Below are 20,418 nucleotides of genomic sequence, written 5' to 3'. Positions count from 1 at the left end.
AACTATAGCACTCACTGGAGCTTGTATTGCATTTAGGGTTTTTTCCACCATAATTGTCTGAGGTTTCAGCAGGTTACACATTTTAATCACTATACTGAAACCTGGTGTTGCACGTTGTGCACTACAACACATTATGTTAACAGAAAAGGGAGTTGTGATTTTTGACAATATTGAAAGGCCAACTTTTTAGAGACTTTCAAGAAGTCTTTTTTAAGGAAGTCTTGAAATTTTCAGATTGATGAAATGACAAAAATGGAACAAACTGACCTCAATCTGTTGCAGGATCTTTGTAGTGATTTTTTTGCTGGTGAAATCTTCAGGAGATGCATTGAACTGAAGCTCATCTATATCTGCAAACACAATTTCAAGATTTTGAAATGAGAGCCCCATTCCCCCCTCAAACCTCCAAGTTAAGTCCCCATTTTTAACAAATACAACCATGCAAACATTTCAACATAAGCAACTATTTTAACCTTTTCCTTGAAGCTAGTTTATCATACCATGGTATTGCCCCTTTCTAAAGATATTTTATAAAGGGGAGACGGCAGACTGCAAACCTACACATACTCCCGTCCAGTACCCTGGAAACCTGAAAGCACATAACTTGAATACCACTGGTTGACTAGCCGACCAGAATAGGGAAGGGAGCAACAGTAGAGTTTACCATGAAGAAAAAAACCACACATCTTGAAACTTAAAAAAAAAAAAATACATAAAATAATGTGGGTGGAAAAATACATTATGGAAAGTACAGAGAGTGGTTGCACACACTTTTCATGTTTTTAAACAATTGGTTTTCATTTCAAGTAGGGACTAATAAGTGTATACTTCTGCCTACTCCTTTTCAAACAAAAGAATGGAATGATATTTTGTAACGATTGTGAACTAAGTAAGTAAGTAAAATTTATTTATATAGCACATTTCACAGATAAAATAAAAAATAAAAAATAAAATCACAAAGTGCTTTACAATAAGATCAGACATACAAGTTAAAATTAATTAAAAGCCCGTTTGTATAAAAATGTCTTCAGCTGCTTTTTAAAGGAGTCAGTAGAGTCTAGACAGCGTAAAGACAACGGCAGAGAGTTCCACAGCCTAGGTGCCAGTGCCTGAAAAGCTCGATCCCTACGTGTTTTAAACCTAGTATGTGGGATCACCAGTAGCCTCTGACTTGAAGACCTAAGTGCTCGGGATGAAGCATGAGGTTTCAACAGGTCAGAGATATACTGGGGAGCTTCACCGTGCAGAGCTCTAAAAGTTACAACTAAAATTTTAAAATGAACCCTAAAATTTACAGGCAACCAATGAAGACAAGCCAAAACTGGAGTAATGTGTGACCTCTTGTTTGTACCAGTTAAAAGTCTTGCCGCTGCATTCTGTACAGACTGAAGGCGATCCAGAGCTGATTTGTTGAGACACGTAAAAAGACCGTTACAAAAATCCAAACGAGAAGAGATAAAAGCATGAATAATCATCTCAAGTTCTGCCTTTGACACCAGTAGCTTGAGTTTAGAAATGTTTCTTAGATGATAAAAACAGTTCCGGACAAGTGTTTAGAGTGTTTCTCAAGAGACATTGAACTGTCAAATATAACACGTAAGTTTCTGAGACTCGACTGAAATGAAAGGTCTAAAAAACTGATATGCTGCCTAATTTCTGAGAGCATGTGATCAGGTGCAATAATCAAAGTTTCTGTTTTATCTGCATTTAACTGAAGGAAATTGTCATTTAACCATTGTTTGATTTCTGACAGACAATTATTTAAACAAGACAATTTAAACTACTCAGAAGCTTTGAAAGAACAGTACAACTGAATGTCATCAGCATAGAGATGATAAGAAATATTACTGTAACGTCTGATAATGTGGCCTAGAGGGAGTATATACAGCAAAAAGAGAATAGGACCTAAAACAGATCCTTGAGGTACCCCAGAAGGCAGAACTGATGTTTCCGACAGCACATGATTTATACAGACAGTAAAGGATCTCTGAGATAGATACGACATAAACCATTTTAAAACAACACCAGTAATCCCAAACAAGTCCTTCAGCCTATTTATCATGATGCTGTGATCAACAGTATCAAAAGCAGAGCTGAGATCCAACATAACCAGAACAGAGAAGTATTAATTATTTCCAGAATACAGGGGCCAATAGAATCAAACACACTAATGAAAAATGATGGAGGAAGTACATCAAGGTGGCTTGAAGTCAGTTTCATTCGACCAAGCAGAGCACTGATGTCCTGTAAGGTAACAGGAGTAAAAGAGGACCAGGTATCAGAGGTAAGCAACGTGTCAGTGTGATACTGAGAGGATGATGGAGAAATATTAGACCTGACAGCAGCAACCTTATTAACAAAATAGTTTAAAAAGTCATTACAATCAGATTTAGTATAGACTGGTACATGAGGAATATCAGGAGAGACAATACTCTGGGATTTTTCTTTTTTGAAGCTATTAGATTAGCAAAATATTCCGTTCTGGCATTTTTTATCATGTCGTTAAGTGAGAAAATTGATTCCTTGAGATGTACCCTATGGACCTCAAGCTTGGAAGCCTTCCATAAACGTTCTAATTTGCGACAATATCTCCTAAAATTTCGAATACTTTCATTTATCCAAGGACAGAAATTTGAAGAAGAATGAACAACATTTAGTTTCAGAGGTGCCACCGTATCTAAAATAGATTTACATTGATTGTTAAAAGACAAAATAAGTGAATCCATATCATTTTGAGCCATGCGAGGGACAAACATGGCAGAAAACCTTCTAGCAGCATCCTGGTTTATAATCCGCCTTTGGATCATCAATTTAGGAGGTGAAGGATCCACGTAAAATGACAAATTAAAGAATATACAACTATGGTCACTCACATGGACATCTTCCACACATACATCATGTATATTTAAACCCAGGGAGAAAACAAGATCAAGAGTGTGGCCCTTCGTATGTGTGGGGCCAGAAACATGCTGCTTAAAGTTAAAAGACTCAGTGATAGTGATGAGCTCAGCAGCAGTGTTACAGGAAGCGTCATCAATATGAAGGTTTAAGTCTCCCAATATTACAACCTTCTCCAGTTTAATGATCGATGTCAGAAGGTCGTTAAATTCAGTTAGAAAGACCCCAGCAGGTCCAGGAGGTCGATAGATTAAAATACAGTAAAAGGTTTTCAGAGAACCGACCTTCATCATCTGTGACTCAAATGAAGAAAAGAAGTCCGAGGTCACCAGTTTGCATATGAGTTTGTCCTGGTAAACAGCAGCAAGTCCTCCACCACGTCCTAAAAGACGCGGAGTTCCAATGACAGAACAGCCAGACGGGCAGATTTCATTCAAGTGGACGTAATCCTTATTTTGCTGCCAAGTCTCAGTCAGACACATAAAATCTAGAGACTCTTTAATAAAAAGATCATTTAGAATAAATGATTTGTTCGTTATAGAGCGAACGTTAAGCAGGGCGAACCGAATTGATGACAGTTTATCTGCGGAATCTACAGCTGACTGCAGCGGTACTTGAATTAAACACCTGTGCAAACCTGTGGACCTGCCGGGCAGGGCGGCGACTCCAGAGTTGGGAAAAACCTTGATCGATGAGCAGACGTAGCTGTCACCAGCAAAACGGAAAATGGATGACGGACACAGAGTGAGCAAACTGCTTTCGAGCCATGGGGCTCGGGTCCCAGGCGGCGGCGTAACATCCCCAACAAAGGACAGGAGAGGAACTGGTCGCAGGCACCGAGAGTCACCCCACAGCCAAGCAGCTAGCCTCCGGTACCTTCTCCGTTTCACCTGGACGCCGGCCCTCGTTCCCCTTTTTCGTCTCTTGAGGGTGTAAATGCCGCGGGTTGTGCACAGTAGCACGCAGTCAGGTGCGGAACACTCCAGAGGAGGAGGAAAGGTTTTTCTGTAGCTGTCCCAGCTGTCACAGTAGATCTCCATTGAGTCTTTGATGTTTAACAGTGTATCCCGATCATAAATTAAAGCAGCAGGAGAAACGTCAGAATACAAAAGAGCAAAAAGTGTCTCTTGACACACCAGGCGTGTTTGAAATAAAAATGAACTGAACTCTTTGTATGTTAAGCAACTCTTCTCCATGGCTGGTTGATCGACCAACAAGAGCACGAGTAAGAGTGGCCCACACAGTACCATATGCTTTATATCCTTTATATCCTCGATCTGGCAACAGACATGATGTTTGTAGCTCTCTACAGCCAGTGCATTGCCAATGGAGAATCATGCACAGTAGCCTCTGCTGACCACTGTTAATTAGCAGGAGGATTTATAGCTGATATTGACAAACATTGGCTCTGTTGACGTATTTATTGGCAATCAGCATTTTCTGATGTTTACGCACTGTGCTAAAGAAAAGGTCAAAGAGCTAAAAGACAGTTACACTTTTTTTTTTAAATGAAGATTTTTGTTTTTCTTTGGGATAAAGTTGTCACATACTGTCACATATTCTCATTGTGTCATGCACTCGTCATTTAAATAACATTTTTCTAATTCTACTCACCACTTAAAACACTTGTCATATTTTAACCATACATTGATACAATACCTGATAGTGGATATCACACTAAGTTTGCACTTAGGGGCTGACAGATTATAGTGGCTGATGTCAGATCACGCTGTGTTGTATTACTTGCTTTCTGCCATGCATGTGGAACAGACATAGTACAATACCCATAGTACGAGGATTTTACACCGTCACGTTTCCGTATTCCGTAGAAGCGTATTCACACCTGATGACCTGTGATAAGATATGTACAGCCTTGTCTGCACCCATACACCTCTGTCATCACAGTATTCCATCAGTTCTTACGTTCGTCACTTCTCTAAGAAGTCCTCTGCCAAGTCAGGCTAGATCACTGCTGCTAGTTAGCTCTTTTGTCTGTTGAATTAAAGCTAAGCTTAATTGTCCACGTTGTTCTTAGACAATCCTTAGGCAAAATTCTCATTTGCCTAAGGATTGTCCAACGCACCGTTCTCATTTACCCAATTTCATTCCAAATGCAGGTACTACATATAATCATTAATGTGGTTAAAGTGGAAATGTTGAATAAACTGTTTTGTTTTCATGTATTTTATAGTCCCAAAAGTCCCCAAAAATGCTACAGATTTAAGGAAAATGCGCGTGTACATTAGACCCAGTAGCATAAAAGCAGTGTGTTCCAGTGTGCAACTGAGTGTTTTCGTACCCTCCTGCAACGTGCGCGTGTTAGCAGCCGAGTCTCCTCCGATGATGTAGAGGATCCGCAGTAGCTGCAGGACATCCTCCACTCCACAGGCATTCTGGCTGCATCCTGCCTTCGCCTGCGCAACCTCCCTGGCACCGCCCAGAATCTCACTGCTCTGATTGGCTGAAACTGAACTGGGGCTCAGGCCACCAGAACGGCCCCCGACCCCAATGCTGTGTTCACAAAACTCCTGTGAAGAGGAACAGATCCGAGGTCAATGAAGAGACATCAGACATCCGTCAGACATAAATAGAAAACTTGGACAGACTCACCATCTTTCCACTCTCCTTCTCTTTATCAGAGTCTTTCAGCTCTCTGTACATTATCCTGCATTAAAAACAGAAGTCAACAATTGTCCAAGACCTGTCAAATGCAGTAAAGTTTGCATCAGATGTCTCCTCTCTTACGTGTACGTGGGCTCCCAGATGCGCCTCAGTTTATCCGTCTTGACAGCTCCGTTGCAGGAGAGCTGCAGCAGCCGCTGGACATAGAAGAAGATGGTGGACCTGTAGTTGGTAAGAGGAAGCTCCACCTCCCGGGTTGTACCCAGCCCAGCCACCTGAACACACAGACAGGACAGATACAACAACTCTTTTCCAAAAATATACACGCAATAAAGGAAAAGGATAAATGATATAAAACTGAATATGTTCCTAAAATTATTTTGGTACCAATTAACTTTCATTTTAAATGCAACATGAGGGTATTTTTTGTTTGTTTGTTAAATCAACTACCATGGCAATTTTTGCACAGCACTGCAAAAATCTGAGGATACAAACGTGCTTAAACATTGTGACCATCCTGTGATCGCACAGACAGACTGATAGACTGGGCAAAAGAAAGAGTATTCTGTGGATGAATCACCAATGACAGCTGGGAAAGGAACTGACTGTATCCTACAAAATATACTCAAAGTCTTCTGCTGATTAAACTGAAATAATTATTTTAAGGGAAAAAAAAAACATTTCATTTGAGCACCAAGTAATTTATCTTACCTTAAGGGTGAGAGCGAGGTGAGGAGAGGGAGCACACTCCACCTCCTCCTGAACCTCGGATCGAGGAGTCCCTGGACCAAGGGAGACAGAGAAACCCCTTTTTAAAAACATGGATGGAACATTACACTGCAGACCTTTCATAAAAGAGTTTATTTTTCTTTGAAAGAATGATGATTTCCGATCTAACTAAGATCTCAAATAAACAACTGAACTCTGAAAAAGATTTCTACACCAGTAGTCAAAATTTCTGTGCAAGTTCTATAGCCTCAAGGATTCTTTCAGTCCTCATTTCCTGACTTGTATTTTTGGTTAAATATCTTCTATTTATACTACTCCATTAATATCCATAAATACTCTCTCTACCCGTTTCAGCCTTTAACATCAACAAGGTGTTAAACAGAATATGCTACATTGAGAAAACAAATCAGTTGGGTCCATCATAACATAGAACTTTTATTCAACAAAATGAAAAATGAACTTAAAACTAATTTCCTGTACTGCAATTATTAGTTCAGTGGTTGGTCAGATAAACAACAGGAGGCACCTGCCATTTAACTGATCACCAGTCCGTGTCATTAAAACGCCACAGAAGAATAGGATATGTGACATTAGAAGTAATATTTTTCTAATATTAATTACTGTTTAAATAAAATCATATTAGCATTGCTGCAGGACTATCACCGATCAGTTATGTTGCCGTGATGTCAAAGCTTTGACAACTAACAAAATAACAAATAAATGCCAACAACAGCATTTACAGAAACTGTCATGAGCAAACACTTCCTCCTTTGCATTTTTTTTTTACCTGGAGGAGGGATCTCCAGGTCTGTGGTCTGCTGGACATTGGTTCTTCCTGGTCGGGGGTCAAAGGCAGGAACCAGAGCAGAGAATTGCCTCTTTAGGACAAAGTCGTCATCCCATGTCCTCCTGCGTCCTCCTTTGGTCTCATACTCCTCCTCTTCCTGCAGAACAGCAGTGACATAGTCACCCCTCTGAAGGGCTTTTGTACAAAACATCCACAGCTACAGCGAGAGATCATCTTTGAATCATCGGGGGGAAAAAACCCAAATCTTTAAAATAAGCCCAGATCTATTTACGTACCAGGACCTCCTCATACTCTTGATCCTCCTGATTGTCATCTTCGTTCTCGTCATCATCGTCATCAGGCTCTGGGAGGTCCTCCTCATCATCCAGCTCAGCCAACAGTGTGTTGGCACGGCAGCTGTCCAGAAAGTCTAAAGGGAGAGAAAATGAGCGGATGGACATGAAGTCGGTTAAACAACTGAGAATAAGGGAAAGAGGGGAAGATGGCGCTTGGCACACATGTTGATAAATTCTAGAAACATGAGCTTAGGTTTGGTTAATTCTGGTCCGGTTTATCCAAATCCAACCAGTTACTATACATATTATACAAAGACATGCAAAGACAGTCTTAAATGATCAATGTTTATGTGTTTTAATGATCTCTGCACGTTTTCTATTATAAAGATGTAACTGGTGTTATGACTTGTTCTAAAGAGCATGTACACACACAAGCAGGGAGGTAGTAACGTAGCGGTCCCCAACCTTTTTTGCGCCACGGACCGGTTTATGCCCGACAATATTTTCAGGGACCGGCCTTTAAGGTGTCGCGGATAAATACAACAAAATAAAACTAGTACCGGTACCGAAAAAAAGAAGATTTATTCATAACACACGTGAAAAGACCCAGGAAAACTGAGTTAACGATAAAAACGATAACAAACTAATGCTGAAAACCGAAAACCCTGAAAACCATACATTTCACACCTGAGCCTCAACTCTTGCGGCCCGGTACCAAACGACTCACGGACCGGTACCAGTCCGAGGCCCGGGGGTTGGGGACCGCTGTAGTAACGTGATCGTGAACCTGGGAACAAGTGTTAGTGTCACCGTTTGCCTTTAATAACTTTGCTTAAATATATGATTATGTTTAAAAGCAAAACTACTTGGTTTAAAGATTTGCGTCAAGATATGCATTGTAAGGGCTCACAGGACGAGAGCGAAACAAGCTGTCTCCAAGATGCCAGTTGTTAAGATTTTCAAGGGGATTTTCACCATCAAGCTGAAAATGATTTCTATGTTTTTCTTTTCTGTTATATTTACAAATAAAATTAAGGCTAAGCTCTATGCTCCTATCTGCTAACTTTTACACAGTTCAGGTAACCAGTGTGCTGACTTATATGAGAGACAATAGGCAGCACAAGTTAGCTGAAGCAGGCTCAGTGAGTGAGTGAGAGTGTGGTCACCAACCATAGAGAGAGAACTCGGCCTCCTGGCCCGTGTCGCTCTCGCTGGATGTAGACGTCAGGCTGGTTGTAAGGGTGTTGCTTAGTAACTGGCCCACCGACAAACCCGTGGTGGCTGTGGCTACATTATTGCTGCTGGTTACTATGGAGGTGGACATGGTAACGGTGGAGGTGGTGCCAGTGGTGGTGAGGTTAGGAAAGCTCTGAGCACCCATGAGAGGAGAAGCTGCAAACAAACACACACACAAAAACAAACAAATGGTGGTTAGTTTGTCAGAAACCAAAGAAACAAAGCAGCAGGTGAAGCTCGTTATGCTCCAGTCATCTAACTGGAAACAGCTGATTGGCTGGAGGCAGCTCATGCGGTTTACCCAGTGATCCAGAGGAACGATCCTCCACATGTGGTCTGAGTAACTTTGGACTTAAAAATACTACGAGATAATATTTGAAGCTGAGAACAAGCATCTTCACACAGCCATTCAAACAGCAAACTCAGCTTACTGAATCGTGCCCTCTGAGTAAATAGTGCATCCGTTCCTAATTTTAAAAGCAATTCTAAACACACATCCTGTGGTCTCCGCCTCACTGACCCAGTTTGGGAACTTTATTTGTTACTAAGTGTCATTATTAGTTTGTGTAAAACTCTAATCCACTCCATTATTCATCTAGTACAGGGGTCAGCAAACCTGGGCACACGTGCCACAGCTGGCACGCCAAGGGTTAACTGATGGCACAACCATAGGGTGTTTTTTTGTTTTTATGGGCTGATGTTTTGGGTTTTTTTTGTTTTTTGTTTTTTTTTTTTTTTGGGGGGGGGGGGGGGGGGGGGGTGTAACGGTATAAACAGTGAAAGGTGCTGGATTGGCCAGATGCTGGCCGATGTGTAAGAATAACTCAACTCAATAACATATGTATCTCTGTATTAACAAACATGCCATATTGACCCAGTTTATTTATTTTTTTAATTTATTTTTTTAAGGTTTCTCTCATGCACTACGGTGGGTTACCCAGTGCCAGTCCAGCAATGGACAATGGATTAAGTAAATGCTACAGTTGCATGTTTTACTATAAATTTGCTGATTTGTGATAATGACATACTAACACATTAACACATATGCCACACTCATGGAAAGTGCACTTAACTAGAAGGAAAAAATAAAAAAAAATGTTTTTATAAAAGAAAAAAAAAAAAAAAAAAGGGAGAGAGAGAAAAGGATTTTTAAACTCCTGGTCTAGTGTAAGGGGCTTGGAAATAAAACCGTCTGGAGAAGAAGTTTCTCAGATGAGAGGTGAAACGTCTTCAAGCAACTTAAAGAAGTCCAGACGTAGTCTAAGGAGCTTGGAAAGAATAGCGTCTGGACTTCTTTAAGTTGCTTGAAGACGTTTCACCTCTCATCTGAGAAACTTCTTCTCCAGACACTTTTCTTTCCAAGCTCCTTAGACTACGATGACCTGGATGACTGAGAACCTTCACAGGCAATTCCTGGTCTACTTTGTGCAACGTTTTAGTGGAAGAAGTACTGCCACTGATTATTCTCAAAGCAGTAGGCTGTGGTTGGGCTGACTGCTGTGGTGGTTTCTATTATCGTCGACTCTAGGTAACACACCAACTGTGGACCTGAATTTTAAAACAATGAAATGATTAACATTTTAAACATGAGAATGAAATATGGAAAATTATTTTACCAAGATTACTAAAAATTGAAGAAGGTCCAGACAAAAAAAAAAAAAAATGTTTTGAAGTATTACCCATGAGTTTGTTTTTTGCATTTTATACCGATCAGTGCATTTCAGAATCGGTGCCTGTGACGACTCATATATTGCTTTTGTGGCAAATATTTAATAAGTTATATGCACCATGTATCACCATTCAGCTGAACAATGTTGCCATACGCCCCAGCTCCAACTCAAAAGATAATTAGATTGTAATACTCAAGTTATTTACTTGCTGGCAGTACCCGTGATGTTCCGTGATAGTGGACTGAGGTGTAATACCAGTCTTTTAATGGTATGTTGTAAGAATATTGTAGTATTAGTGCAGTAATCCTGCTGTACTCACTGGCAGTACTCATGACGTTTCTGCCCAGCGTGTTGGTGTTGTTGTCGCTGCTGCTGCGGCTCAGGTTCATGTTATTTGTGGCATTGGTGCGCGACATGTTGGGTGCGCGGCGGACGAAGGACTCCATCAAGCTGGCCTCGCGAGATGACAAATTAGGGACGCTGGCACTGGAGCTCATGGGAGCGCCGGCAGCCAAGAGGGAGCTGACCGATAGCCGGGCATTAGCCACCGAGCACATAGGCCTCTGGGAAGGCGTGTCCTTGCTAGATGACTCCGACACCGAGCTGACATCAGGGGAGCTCACGCTCACTAGCCCCATGGAGATCGCTGTTGCCGGGTCAGTGGTGGCCATTGCTGTGGATGAGTCTTTGTTTCTGGTTTCATCTGCTGTGGTGGATGCATCACCAGTAAGTGTGCCTGAGCTGGATGCTGAACCAGATCCGCCCTCTGCTGCAGAGGACAGAACGACAATTGGCTCTTGCTGATGTCCATCAGAGCCAACCCCGCCTCCCATTACTCCTCCTATCCCGGTTCCTTGGTCAAGCACTAGCCCATCAGTTCTTCTCTCCAGTCGCAGACCTCCTGCACCTGGAAAACCAGCGGAGGAACTTAGGCTGATGTCAGAGGAGGAGGCGACACTGCAGACAGAGCTGCTGCTCCCCTTTCTGCTGGAGGAGCTGGCACCCCCAAGCGATGAGGCCCCGCCCTTATCAGGACAGTTATTTTTAACCAGACTGCTCCATGACTGCTGAAGCGAGGATGACGATGTGGAGGAGGAAGATGATGAGGTGGTGGTGGTGGTACCGCCGCCGCTCGCCGCCTGCGTCACAGAGGGTCCCACCGTGGTGGAGGCGGGGCCTGAAACAGTGGATGAGACAGGTTTGGGTGACGGCGCTGTGGCAGGCGACTCAGGGTCGTACCCTGGAGCAAGCTTGAGGTCAAACTTCCCTTCAGCGCCCATACGGTAAGAGTTAGAGCCGCCAGCATCCCAGGTTACATCAATCCAGCCTGGATGGACAGAGAGATGGGAGGGAGACGGACGGATAGATGTCAGAGACCCGAGAGAGAGACAGAGAAAGAGAGACAGTAAGAGAAGTAGACAGCAGAGAAGCAGCTTACAGTCAGAGCAGCTCCACACTGGGCCAGATCAAATACTTTACATGAAATATTGCTTTAGAGTCACAATGAAACAAAGCACTAACTAGCCTGAGAGAAAATATAGAATAGTATAGTGAGAGAAAATTACTATACTTGAGTGTTTTGTTTTGGGGGGTTTGTGGGTGTGGGTGTTAAAACATCTTTTGCCTGATAAAAAGAGTTGGGAATGTGGTAGTCAGTTAACATCTTAGATCCAACAATGTGTCCAAATAACCAATTTTTAAAGAGGAAGGGATATTATTTTAACTAACCAATAACTATAGATAAACAGATTTTCATTAATATATCATTCTTTTTAAATCAACACTGACAAGTACATGTGCCATCATATGGTTTTCAGTTTTGTTTGTTTTGTTTTTTTGTTGTTGTTGCAGTTTTAGGAGTTGAGAGCCAAGCATCTGCTGAGCTACACTCCACAACAGTTAAATTTCCTCCAAGCTCTGTCAGTTTGCTTCCTTGGTCCTGTGGGGTCATCATTTACATGTCACAACTAGGAATAATGGGCAGGAAACTGAATCAAACCACGTACTGGCTCTTTAGAGCACTAGCTCTAGCATTGGCTCTGGGTTTGGTCAAGAGTTTTTTAAAGACAGATTGAACAGTTTTAACTACATTCCTCAAAAATAAATAAATAAAACTTAAAAAAATAAATAATTAACATTAACTAAATAATAAATAATAAGTGAATATTTGCTGTACTGTTTTTTACTTTATGCTGATAAATATACTAAATATTTAAGTGATGTTTCTTCAGTAGAGTTCACGCAATATAAACCTATTGAACCCATTTGTTCCTTCCTTTGTGTATTGTACAAACAAAATGTACAGAACATAAAATAACATTGCAAAAATATCATGTAATTCCCGATAAGGGTGCCATTTCATTTGATTTTAAAGAACAGCACACTCATTGATGTTGTCTGTTTAAATTTCTAATGTGGGGTTCTGGGTGCAGGTGGAGCAACAAGAGAGAAGAATATGGACATGATCATAGAAAATGACAAAGCAAAAGTAGAAAATACTTCTGGCAAATGCAAAGCATCAAAGATGAAAGGAATTAAACTCAAATAATGACAGTCATCTTGGCTTGTAATGATTTTTTTTTTTAGAAAAAGAAATGGGGAAAAAATGGAGCTGCTGGTGGTGTATCCATTCGTTCAGCTCACTGAGATTGCATCAGATCTGGGTAAAAAATAAAGGTGAGAAGCACAAATGGGATAGGAAGAGAAAGGAAGAGGAGGAAAAGAACAGGAGAAGAAGAGAAGGAGGAGGAGGAGGAGAGGATGTTTGCCCTTATCTGACTCTCCAGGTTAAATTGTAGAATTGCAATTTCTGGTTTTGAAGCCAAAAGGGAAGACTCCAGAAATCCTGAAACAAAATTATCTCTAAAATTTTTATGTCATTTTTCACTAATTTCACACCTTACAGAAAGAAAAGGGCCCATTTCTTTCAGTATGACTAGACATTCCACAATCTATCCACTCCAACACTAACCATTCCTCCCCATCTGGCCCTTTCAAAAACCACTCAGCTGGATATAATGTTGTTGCTTAAAGTTACAAAAAAACATTACAAACTAATTAAGTTATAACTCACTTGCCAGCTTCATCATGTCAGTTTTTGTTAGGGAAACTGACTAATGATGTGTACATGCGCAAGTTTCACCTACTTTAGCCAATTAGATAAGTTACCACAATCAGGGAGCTGTCCAATTATCCTAGATTCAACAATTCACACTCAACCCTTCATTCTAACAGCCTATCACAGACAGATTTAAACTGAAAGGTATTTATCTACAGAACACTTCCTAAATGCAGATTCCACTTGGCTGTTTACCTTTTACTGTAACCACAGTCCCCTGTGGAGATCAATTAAACCAGTGACATGTGCCTTGTGAACATGAAGCTAAATACAAGAAGAAAAAAAAGACACCGCTGACACATCATCCTTCTGACATCTCAAGGTGAAGAAGGGAGCAGGGAGAAAAGTGTAAACACAGTTGTTCAGTAACCTGCTGTGTTAAAACATATTTTACACAGTACAAAGACCTGGGTGGGGAGGCTGAAGCCAGGGTTTAGATTTTAGTTCCTGAAGACAGAAACAACAGGGCTGAGGCCTGTACTACAAAGCAGGATTTCATCTTACCCAGGTAAGAAGGGTCTAAGGTTTTGTGCCACATTTTCACTGATGCCTTTACAGCATGTCGTAAGTATGTTTAAGTGTTTTACCCATTTCGAAAATGTGTAAAATCTTGTTGTACTTTATTCTAATTCTAAGTCATCTTACACTGGTGGAGTTGCAGCCATAGAGCACAGAACACAAATCAAGAATACCTGTCTAATCACTAACCCTGTAAAGCCTGATGCCTGAAATAATTGCCAGAATATCCTAATTATTTGAAACTGGAGTGTTTATTGAACATTCTGATTTTTTTTTTAAGTGTTATTAGTTAAGTGCATATTTGAGTTTTAATATGTATCATTTTGCTACATCTGGCATTTTTTGTGCAATTTATAGCTCACGGTAGCACTGCGTGTCTTAACTGTATTCATCAGGTGTCACTCGACACATGAAACCTCCCTTTTAGACTGGTCAGACATTATCGCCACCCCTTTCATGCGAACACACAGGAGAAATAACAGGTTGAGCCCGCTTCATAGTACAGGCCCTGGACTCCTGCAAAACATTTTGGAAAATGCACTACAGCAGTTAAACCAGCCGGGATCCACCAGCTGTTGGGTAAACGGTGCATTGTTGTTTTTTTTTCTTTTCTGTTCATCACTTTCTCTTTCATCTGGTATTGTGTGTTTGCTTACCATTGTGAGCCTCTCCAGTAATGGTGCCCTCTCCAGGTGGGTTTCCATCCTGGTCGCGCCACTTCCAGTCGATGCCCCGAACAACCCGTGCCCCTGGTACGATGTACTTCATCACCTGAGAACGAAACAGGCGGCGCTGGCGGCGAAGGTTTGCTTCTGCCTCCTTCACAGCTTTACCTGCAGGACAAAGAGGCAGCCAAATTAAAATCTCACATTTAACCAATTTGACAGTTACTTAGACAAAAAGCCAAAACAGCAAAAGAAAACAAATCAAACCCTGATAGAGGAGGAGCAGTAATGCAAGGCTTTAAGATAAGGTTCATAAAATGTTAAGCTACTGACATAATTTTCAAAAATGACACCAACAACTAAAATCCTCTGGTTGTCAATCACTAGAAGCAAACTGCAACTGAAGCAAAGTTCTCACCCAACTGGTCCTCACAGACTGCAGTGACATTGCCGTACAGCTCAAGTCCAGATAGTGACAGATAGTGTGTCTGGCCGCTGGCGTTCTTTCCCATCTGTTTAATTCTGATGTGCCTCCAGCCCTGCTTCTCTTCTTTAGATGGGTCCAGAGGCCACGTGGCTGTCGACCTGTGAAAACAGTTAGATAAAATTTCAACCATCTATGGACTTTGGTTATTCAGCAGTTTAAATGAATTTAGAGAAAAGTCTTACCCGGGTTCATTTAGGCTGCTGTCATCTACGTGGGTGTAAAGAGTCGTCCAGTTCTGACCATCTTTGGACACCTGAAAGACCCAGTTCCTCAACGCAGAGCGGCCATAACCCCTGCAGGAGGATTAATATTTTAAAAATTAGACATGCTAATTTCATATCTGCCATTTGTCAGGATCTGTGTATGTTAGTTATAGGATGCATAATGTCTTAAAGTCTACTTGTTTCTTCCCCCCTGCAGTTTCAGTGTTTTATTGCATGGAATGGATTAGATTTATCATCCAATATCTCTCAGGAGGTAGGCCCATTCTATTCAATAATGTCTCATTGTGTCATTCTGTTTAGGGCTGCCACTATTAAAATCGTCGACGACCAATTTAATAGTCGACGTGTCGTTTGAAGCTTTGTAAGATCCCAAAAGACGCAGGAATAAGTAGTAGCATTTAAGAGTGTAATAACGGACTGAAACAGAAGATGGCAGCACTGCGTGTACAAGGATGCCAGCTGCCGTTAAACCCCCAAGAGGTGTAGAATTGTTACCACACAACTTGGTCAGGTGGTATATTGGTTTTATTTCCTGATGTCTTCAGTAGTTTCTACACTACAACGTGAGGTAATAACTGGCAGACAACGTTTTATTTTTCTATACGACATAATCATGAAAAACGATGATGATGGCGATATTGATGCCAGTATGTTAGAAAAAATTAAGGGACAGGAGCATGTTTCTCACAAGGTTTCATCAACTCCTCTGTTAAGATTACTAATTGGTATGCTTAGTTTCTTGCTTGAAGACTTTTTATTGATTTTATCACAGCAAATACTTAGTGGGTTAGCAGACAGACTCTTGCTACAAAGCCATAATTAGAATTGCATGTAAATGGCTTTTTGGCAATAACTTGCTGAAATTAGCAGGGCCTTTTTTTCTAAAAATGGCTTTATCTGTACTCCAAAACAAATATATACTATACACGGGGTGATTTTGGCATGGATAACTTGCACATATATGGCACCATCATGAATAACCTTTGAACTATGTGTAGATCTTCTGTGTACTTCACAGAGGACCCTGCATAGATTTTTTTTTTTAACATTTTTTTTAGATTGCTCAAATTCAAGTCATTATTCTGGACCTAGTTTATAGATTTTAATGTTGCACTGATACTAGCGAATGCCTGAAAGAGTAATGCTGAAACTGCCATCAAGGCATAAGAAAAGATAAAAGAAAATGTAATCTCTTAGAGTACACAACTGTAATTACATTCAGATCTACTTGTGCATTAATGCCGTGGCAGTGACAAAAACTACAATTTACCCAGCCATTTGTTGGGGGTTTTTTTTAGCCTGGATTACGTTTTTAGCCGCCTTGTGTAGCTCAAGATTTGGCTCAGTTTTTACACTTGTAATCTGGTGCCAGACACAAGTAAACACCTAACTGAATATCTTGCATCTAAACTGATTAGCTTAGGATAATTTACGCCAGTTAGAGGCAATCAGACGTTGCCAACACCCAACATTCCTAGATAAACCAAAGTTAGATCTGGAGAGTAAATAGCACCTTCATGATATTTCAGATTCTATATTACCATCTAGATATATGTGTTACATCATATGATGCGCCCATCTTATTACCTGGCATGCCTCAGAGTGTATGCTGAGGGAATGACCCACAGGCCGAGGTCGATAGCAAACCAGGCATTCTTGTCATCATTCGTGTGGCAATTCAGAGCAGAGCTATCCCGACTGAGAATGTCTTCCAGTCTCCCGTAGGGGAGATTCCGGCCCTCTGAAGAGGTCACCACCACTAGGCCATAAGCTGCGGGGTTCACCCACTCATAGGCAGTCCTGAAGAAAAAAAAATATTGGTTTACTGGGAAAGAAAACAAAAACAAAACAAAACTCCACTAAAGCTCCCCTAGCTCTAAATGTAAACATCTAAAACGTTGCATTACTTTTTAAAAGAACCGAAGGACTGAACAGAAAAGTGTGAAATATAGCATTTTACATTGATTGCAAGTATACAGAAAAATGATCACAAACCCTAGAAACTTGATTCTGTTTATCTGGACGTAGAGTTTTCATTGGGAGAAACATTTCATTACTCATCCAAGTGACTTCCTTCAGTCTGACCTGATGGCCCACTGTTAGTCAGTGGTGCTAATATCAGTCATTATGCAAATGTACCGTCTATAGGGCTTTGGAGCGCCCCCTCCCACCATGACAGTAGGCCAAACAGAGCACACGGAAGCGTCAGCTATGGTTCGTACGTACTGTGTTGTTGGTTGCAACGTTAGATCACACGATAGGGAAGGCAAGAAGCTGGAAATGGGCTCTCTTTTCATCGTTTCCCCTCCTGGAGGCAACGGGAGGGATCTCATGTATCCGATATTACTAAACGAAGACGTCAGGCTTGGATTGCAGCGGTGAGACTCGGACCGGCACGCAAGGCGAGTGCAACGAAAGCGAAAAAGAGCACCCATCGGAGGTAACCCCCACCCCAAAAACACAAAATTGTGCTCATTGTACGCTAATCTGCACATAAACTTCAGATGAATCACGCACCTGGAATACTGGTGTACATTTACCTTATGTGTATGCACTAATTTTATTTTACATGCTTTCATTATGCAGCTGCAGAGTATGAAGGTGTGCCCAGTGCAGAAGTAATAGATGAAGATCTGACAGAAGACCAACAACAAAATCACCATGTCACGGAGGCTGTGGACGGGAGTTACTTATATTATGTGAGGGTGAAGACACGACACTGCTTGATAGGAATGTTAAGGTGTGCTGTGTTTTGGTGAATATGTGCCCCAGTGTGGTCGTCAAACCAGGGCCAAATGAAACTTGCTGTTGTTGAATATTCATAAAACTGCTGTGTTGCAAGTACAGTTCATTGTAAATAATTGTACTTTCTGTCAAGTGGTTTCAATAAAACAGAAATGAAAAGTACGTTTATTTTTTTATTCAAGACCTGTTCACATGTACTTAGCAAGTACATGTGCAGGTACACGTGAAATGCAAACTATTTACATGGCAACGCACAGCTGGCATCAATCGTGAATCGTTCATCTAGAGCAATTTGGGGGGCAGCTCCGGAGGAGAAGTCAATGTTGTGTGCAACCTCTAGCTGTATCTTGGTCATATGGTCAATATACTCACAACGTGGAGGCTTAAAAACGGCCAACGCTGACTCCATGGACAAGGTACACGAAAATATCGGAATAGGACAACGGCGGTAGGCTGTCTGGGTTTCCACTCCACTGCCTTATTTCATACGGGTCAACATTACAGATGCACGCTATTTTTTCCAAGTACCGTCTCTTGGCGTCTGGGCGCAATCGATCGCGATACATCCCTTTGTCTTTTGTGCTGATTTTAAGCATGGTTCTGCTTCCAACACAGTGTGTATGTTTTGATTTGTGGCTGCGGCGTGACATCAACTCCAAAGCCCTATAAGTGTGGGGGTACCTGCAGTCAGCTGAGACTGAAGAAGTCACTTAGGCTACGTCCACACTTATGCGTTTTTGTTTGAAAACCCATCGTTTTCTCTCCGTTTTGGCCTCCCGTCCACACTGAGACGGCGTTTTCCCCAAGGAAAAACACAGCGTTTTGAAAACGCTCTCGAAGATGCATACATTTCAAAACGGAGCTGTCCCGTCGCAGTGTGGACACTCCAAAACGCAGACTTTCTAAAACAATGGCGCATTTTTGTCATGTGATGCAGTCATGTGACCAATTAAACAGCAGTTGTTTTGTTTGCTCTAAATTTTGGCAGCCCTATTAAAGATTTAATATCAGTCTGTACATGCTCCAGATAGCTTTTCTTTAAATTATTTAATTCTCACTCGCTTTGGCAACTTTGTACTTTTGTGTTACTCGCAGCAACAACTCCACCTCATTGTTAGTCCATTTAAAAAACTCGGTGCTTTTCCTCGACCTTTTGCCGCGACGTTTCAACGAGCCGGAAAGTAAATAAACGGCAGACAGAAATGAGGTAGGTCAAATCTTCTTGCGCTTCACGCATGCGCAGTACTGGAAAGTAAGCGTTTTCGGCCGTTTCAATGTGGACGCACAACTCTCTGAAAACGCTAGTGTGGACGTGGAGCGTTTTCAGACGAAAATGCCGTTTTCAAATTTATCCGGACTAGTGTGCATGTAGACGAAACGTTTCTCATACTGAAAAAGCTAGGTCTAGATGAACAGAATCAACTTTCTAGGATTTCTTTATTTGGATGATTGAGCAAGCTATCAAGACAGTAACATAAACCATTTTAAAATCTGCTAATTTCTTTCTAAAATGTGTATGCTGAATAAAATGTAAGAGGAACACTAGTTTGACATGATATAACCACAAATTTGATAACATTAAATTTATACCTGCAGTGCAAGATGCAAATCATTTATGCAAATCAGCGATTACTAAGACTCATGTTAAATTTATAGCTAGCTGAAGTTGCTCTTACTTGGCGTTTGTTCCGACCCAATAGATGATACCATTTTCATCAAAATCGTGTTGGTGCCTGAAAGTGAAGGTCTGCCCTTCCCTCAGCTTCCGCACAAAGACAAAGGATGAGCGCTCGAAGTCGTACCACTGCTTTGCCACCTAGAGGAAGAAGAGGCCAAAGAGGAAGAGAGGAAGGGAAGTCAAAAATCATCTGGAATCAGGTTGATACACAACAAAAAAGTAAGATCAAAACACATTGGTTCCCAAAGGGGTTGGGGGTTCTTTTTCATGCTTTGGTTCTTTTTCATAAGAAAGAAAAAAATATGAAAAAGATTTTTTTTTCATAAAAAATCTTTTTTTCTTATGAAAAAAAGATTTAACGAAAGTCAGACTTGGGCATGCTGTCTGTGAACGGCCATAAATAAACTTGACTTAGAGTACCAAAAATGTGATTTTTTTTCCCCCGCACTGTCCAAGTATTTCCTAGCTGTATTTTGGTTGAATGCATTTTTAGTGTCTCCTCACCATCTTCAGCAGGTACTGCTCCAGAGACTCCACAGTTGCAAGTGGTTCCATCTTCAACATACGACCTGTCCGGTCGATCAGGGCCGTCTCTCCCGGCGCTCGCTCCAGCCGGAACCGCAATCTCCGTGTAAGAATCTAAAGCACAGAAACATATTTTATCACAGGCTGTGATTATGGCAAGCAACATTACTGAGAGCTTCTCCAAATAACACACCAGGACCTCGAACACACGTTAACTCA

The 20,418-nt window shown here is 41.3% G+C and overlaps 1 protein-coding gene across 4 annotated transcripts in view; it reads right to left on the bottom strand.

The window, feature by feature from the left end:
• The window catches only part of hectd1 (HECT domain containing 1), a 47,826-nt gene that overhangs the window by 8,524 nt on the left and 18,884 nt on the right, over positions 1-20,418 (bottom strand). The window contains exons 20-34 of one of the 4 annotated variants that reach the window (XM_085440842.1): positions 20,179-20,313; positions 19,673-19,812; positions 16,839-17,051; positions 15,210-15,320; positions 14,959-15,125; positions 14,532-14,708; positions 10,558-11,565; positions 8,503-8,724; positions 7,333-7,466; positions 7,037-7,193; positions 6,232-6,302; positions 5,644-5,795; positions 5,509-5,563; positions 5,198-5,426; positions 268-350 (exon numbers count right to left, since the gene is read on the bottom strand). In XM_085440842.1, coding sequence (XP_085296968.1) covers positions 268-350; positions 5,198-5,426; positions 5,509-5,563; positions 5,644-5,795; positions 6,232-6,302; positions 7,037-7,193; positions 7,333-7,466; positions 8,503-8,724; positions 10,558-11,565; positions 14,532-14,708; positions 14,959-15,125; positions 15,210-15,320; positions 16,839-17,051; positions 19,673-19,812; positions 20,179-20,313 — 3,054 coding nt within the window. The remainder of the gene's footprint in view (positions 1-267; positions 351-5,197; positions 5,427-5,508; positions 5,564-5,643; positions 5,796-6,231; positions 6,303-7,036; positions 7,194-7,332; positions 7,467-8,502; positions 8,725-10,557; positions 11,566-14,531; positions 14,709-14,958; positions 15,126-15,209; positions 15,321-16,838; positions 17,052-19,672; positions 19,813-20,178; positions 20,314-20,418) is intronic. The other 3 variants (XM_085440843.1, XM_085440844.1, XM_085440845.1) reach the window with 3 other exon arrangements.

This window comes from Copadichromis virginalis, linkage group LG19, assembly GCF_057382275.1.
Source record: "Copadichromis virginalis isolate Kocher_CV1m ecotype Utaka linkage group LG19, C_Virginalis_male_GT1.1, whole genome shotgun sequence".
Classification (NCBI taxonomy): domain Eukaryota; kingdom Metazoa; phylum Chordata; class Actinopteri; order Cichliformes; family Cichlidae; genus Copadichromis; species Copadichromis virginalis.
The sequence above is the reverse complement of the archived record's forward strand: the minus strand, read 5'-3'. Positions and strand labels throughout refer to the sequence as shown.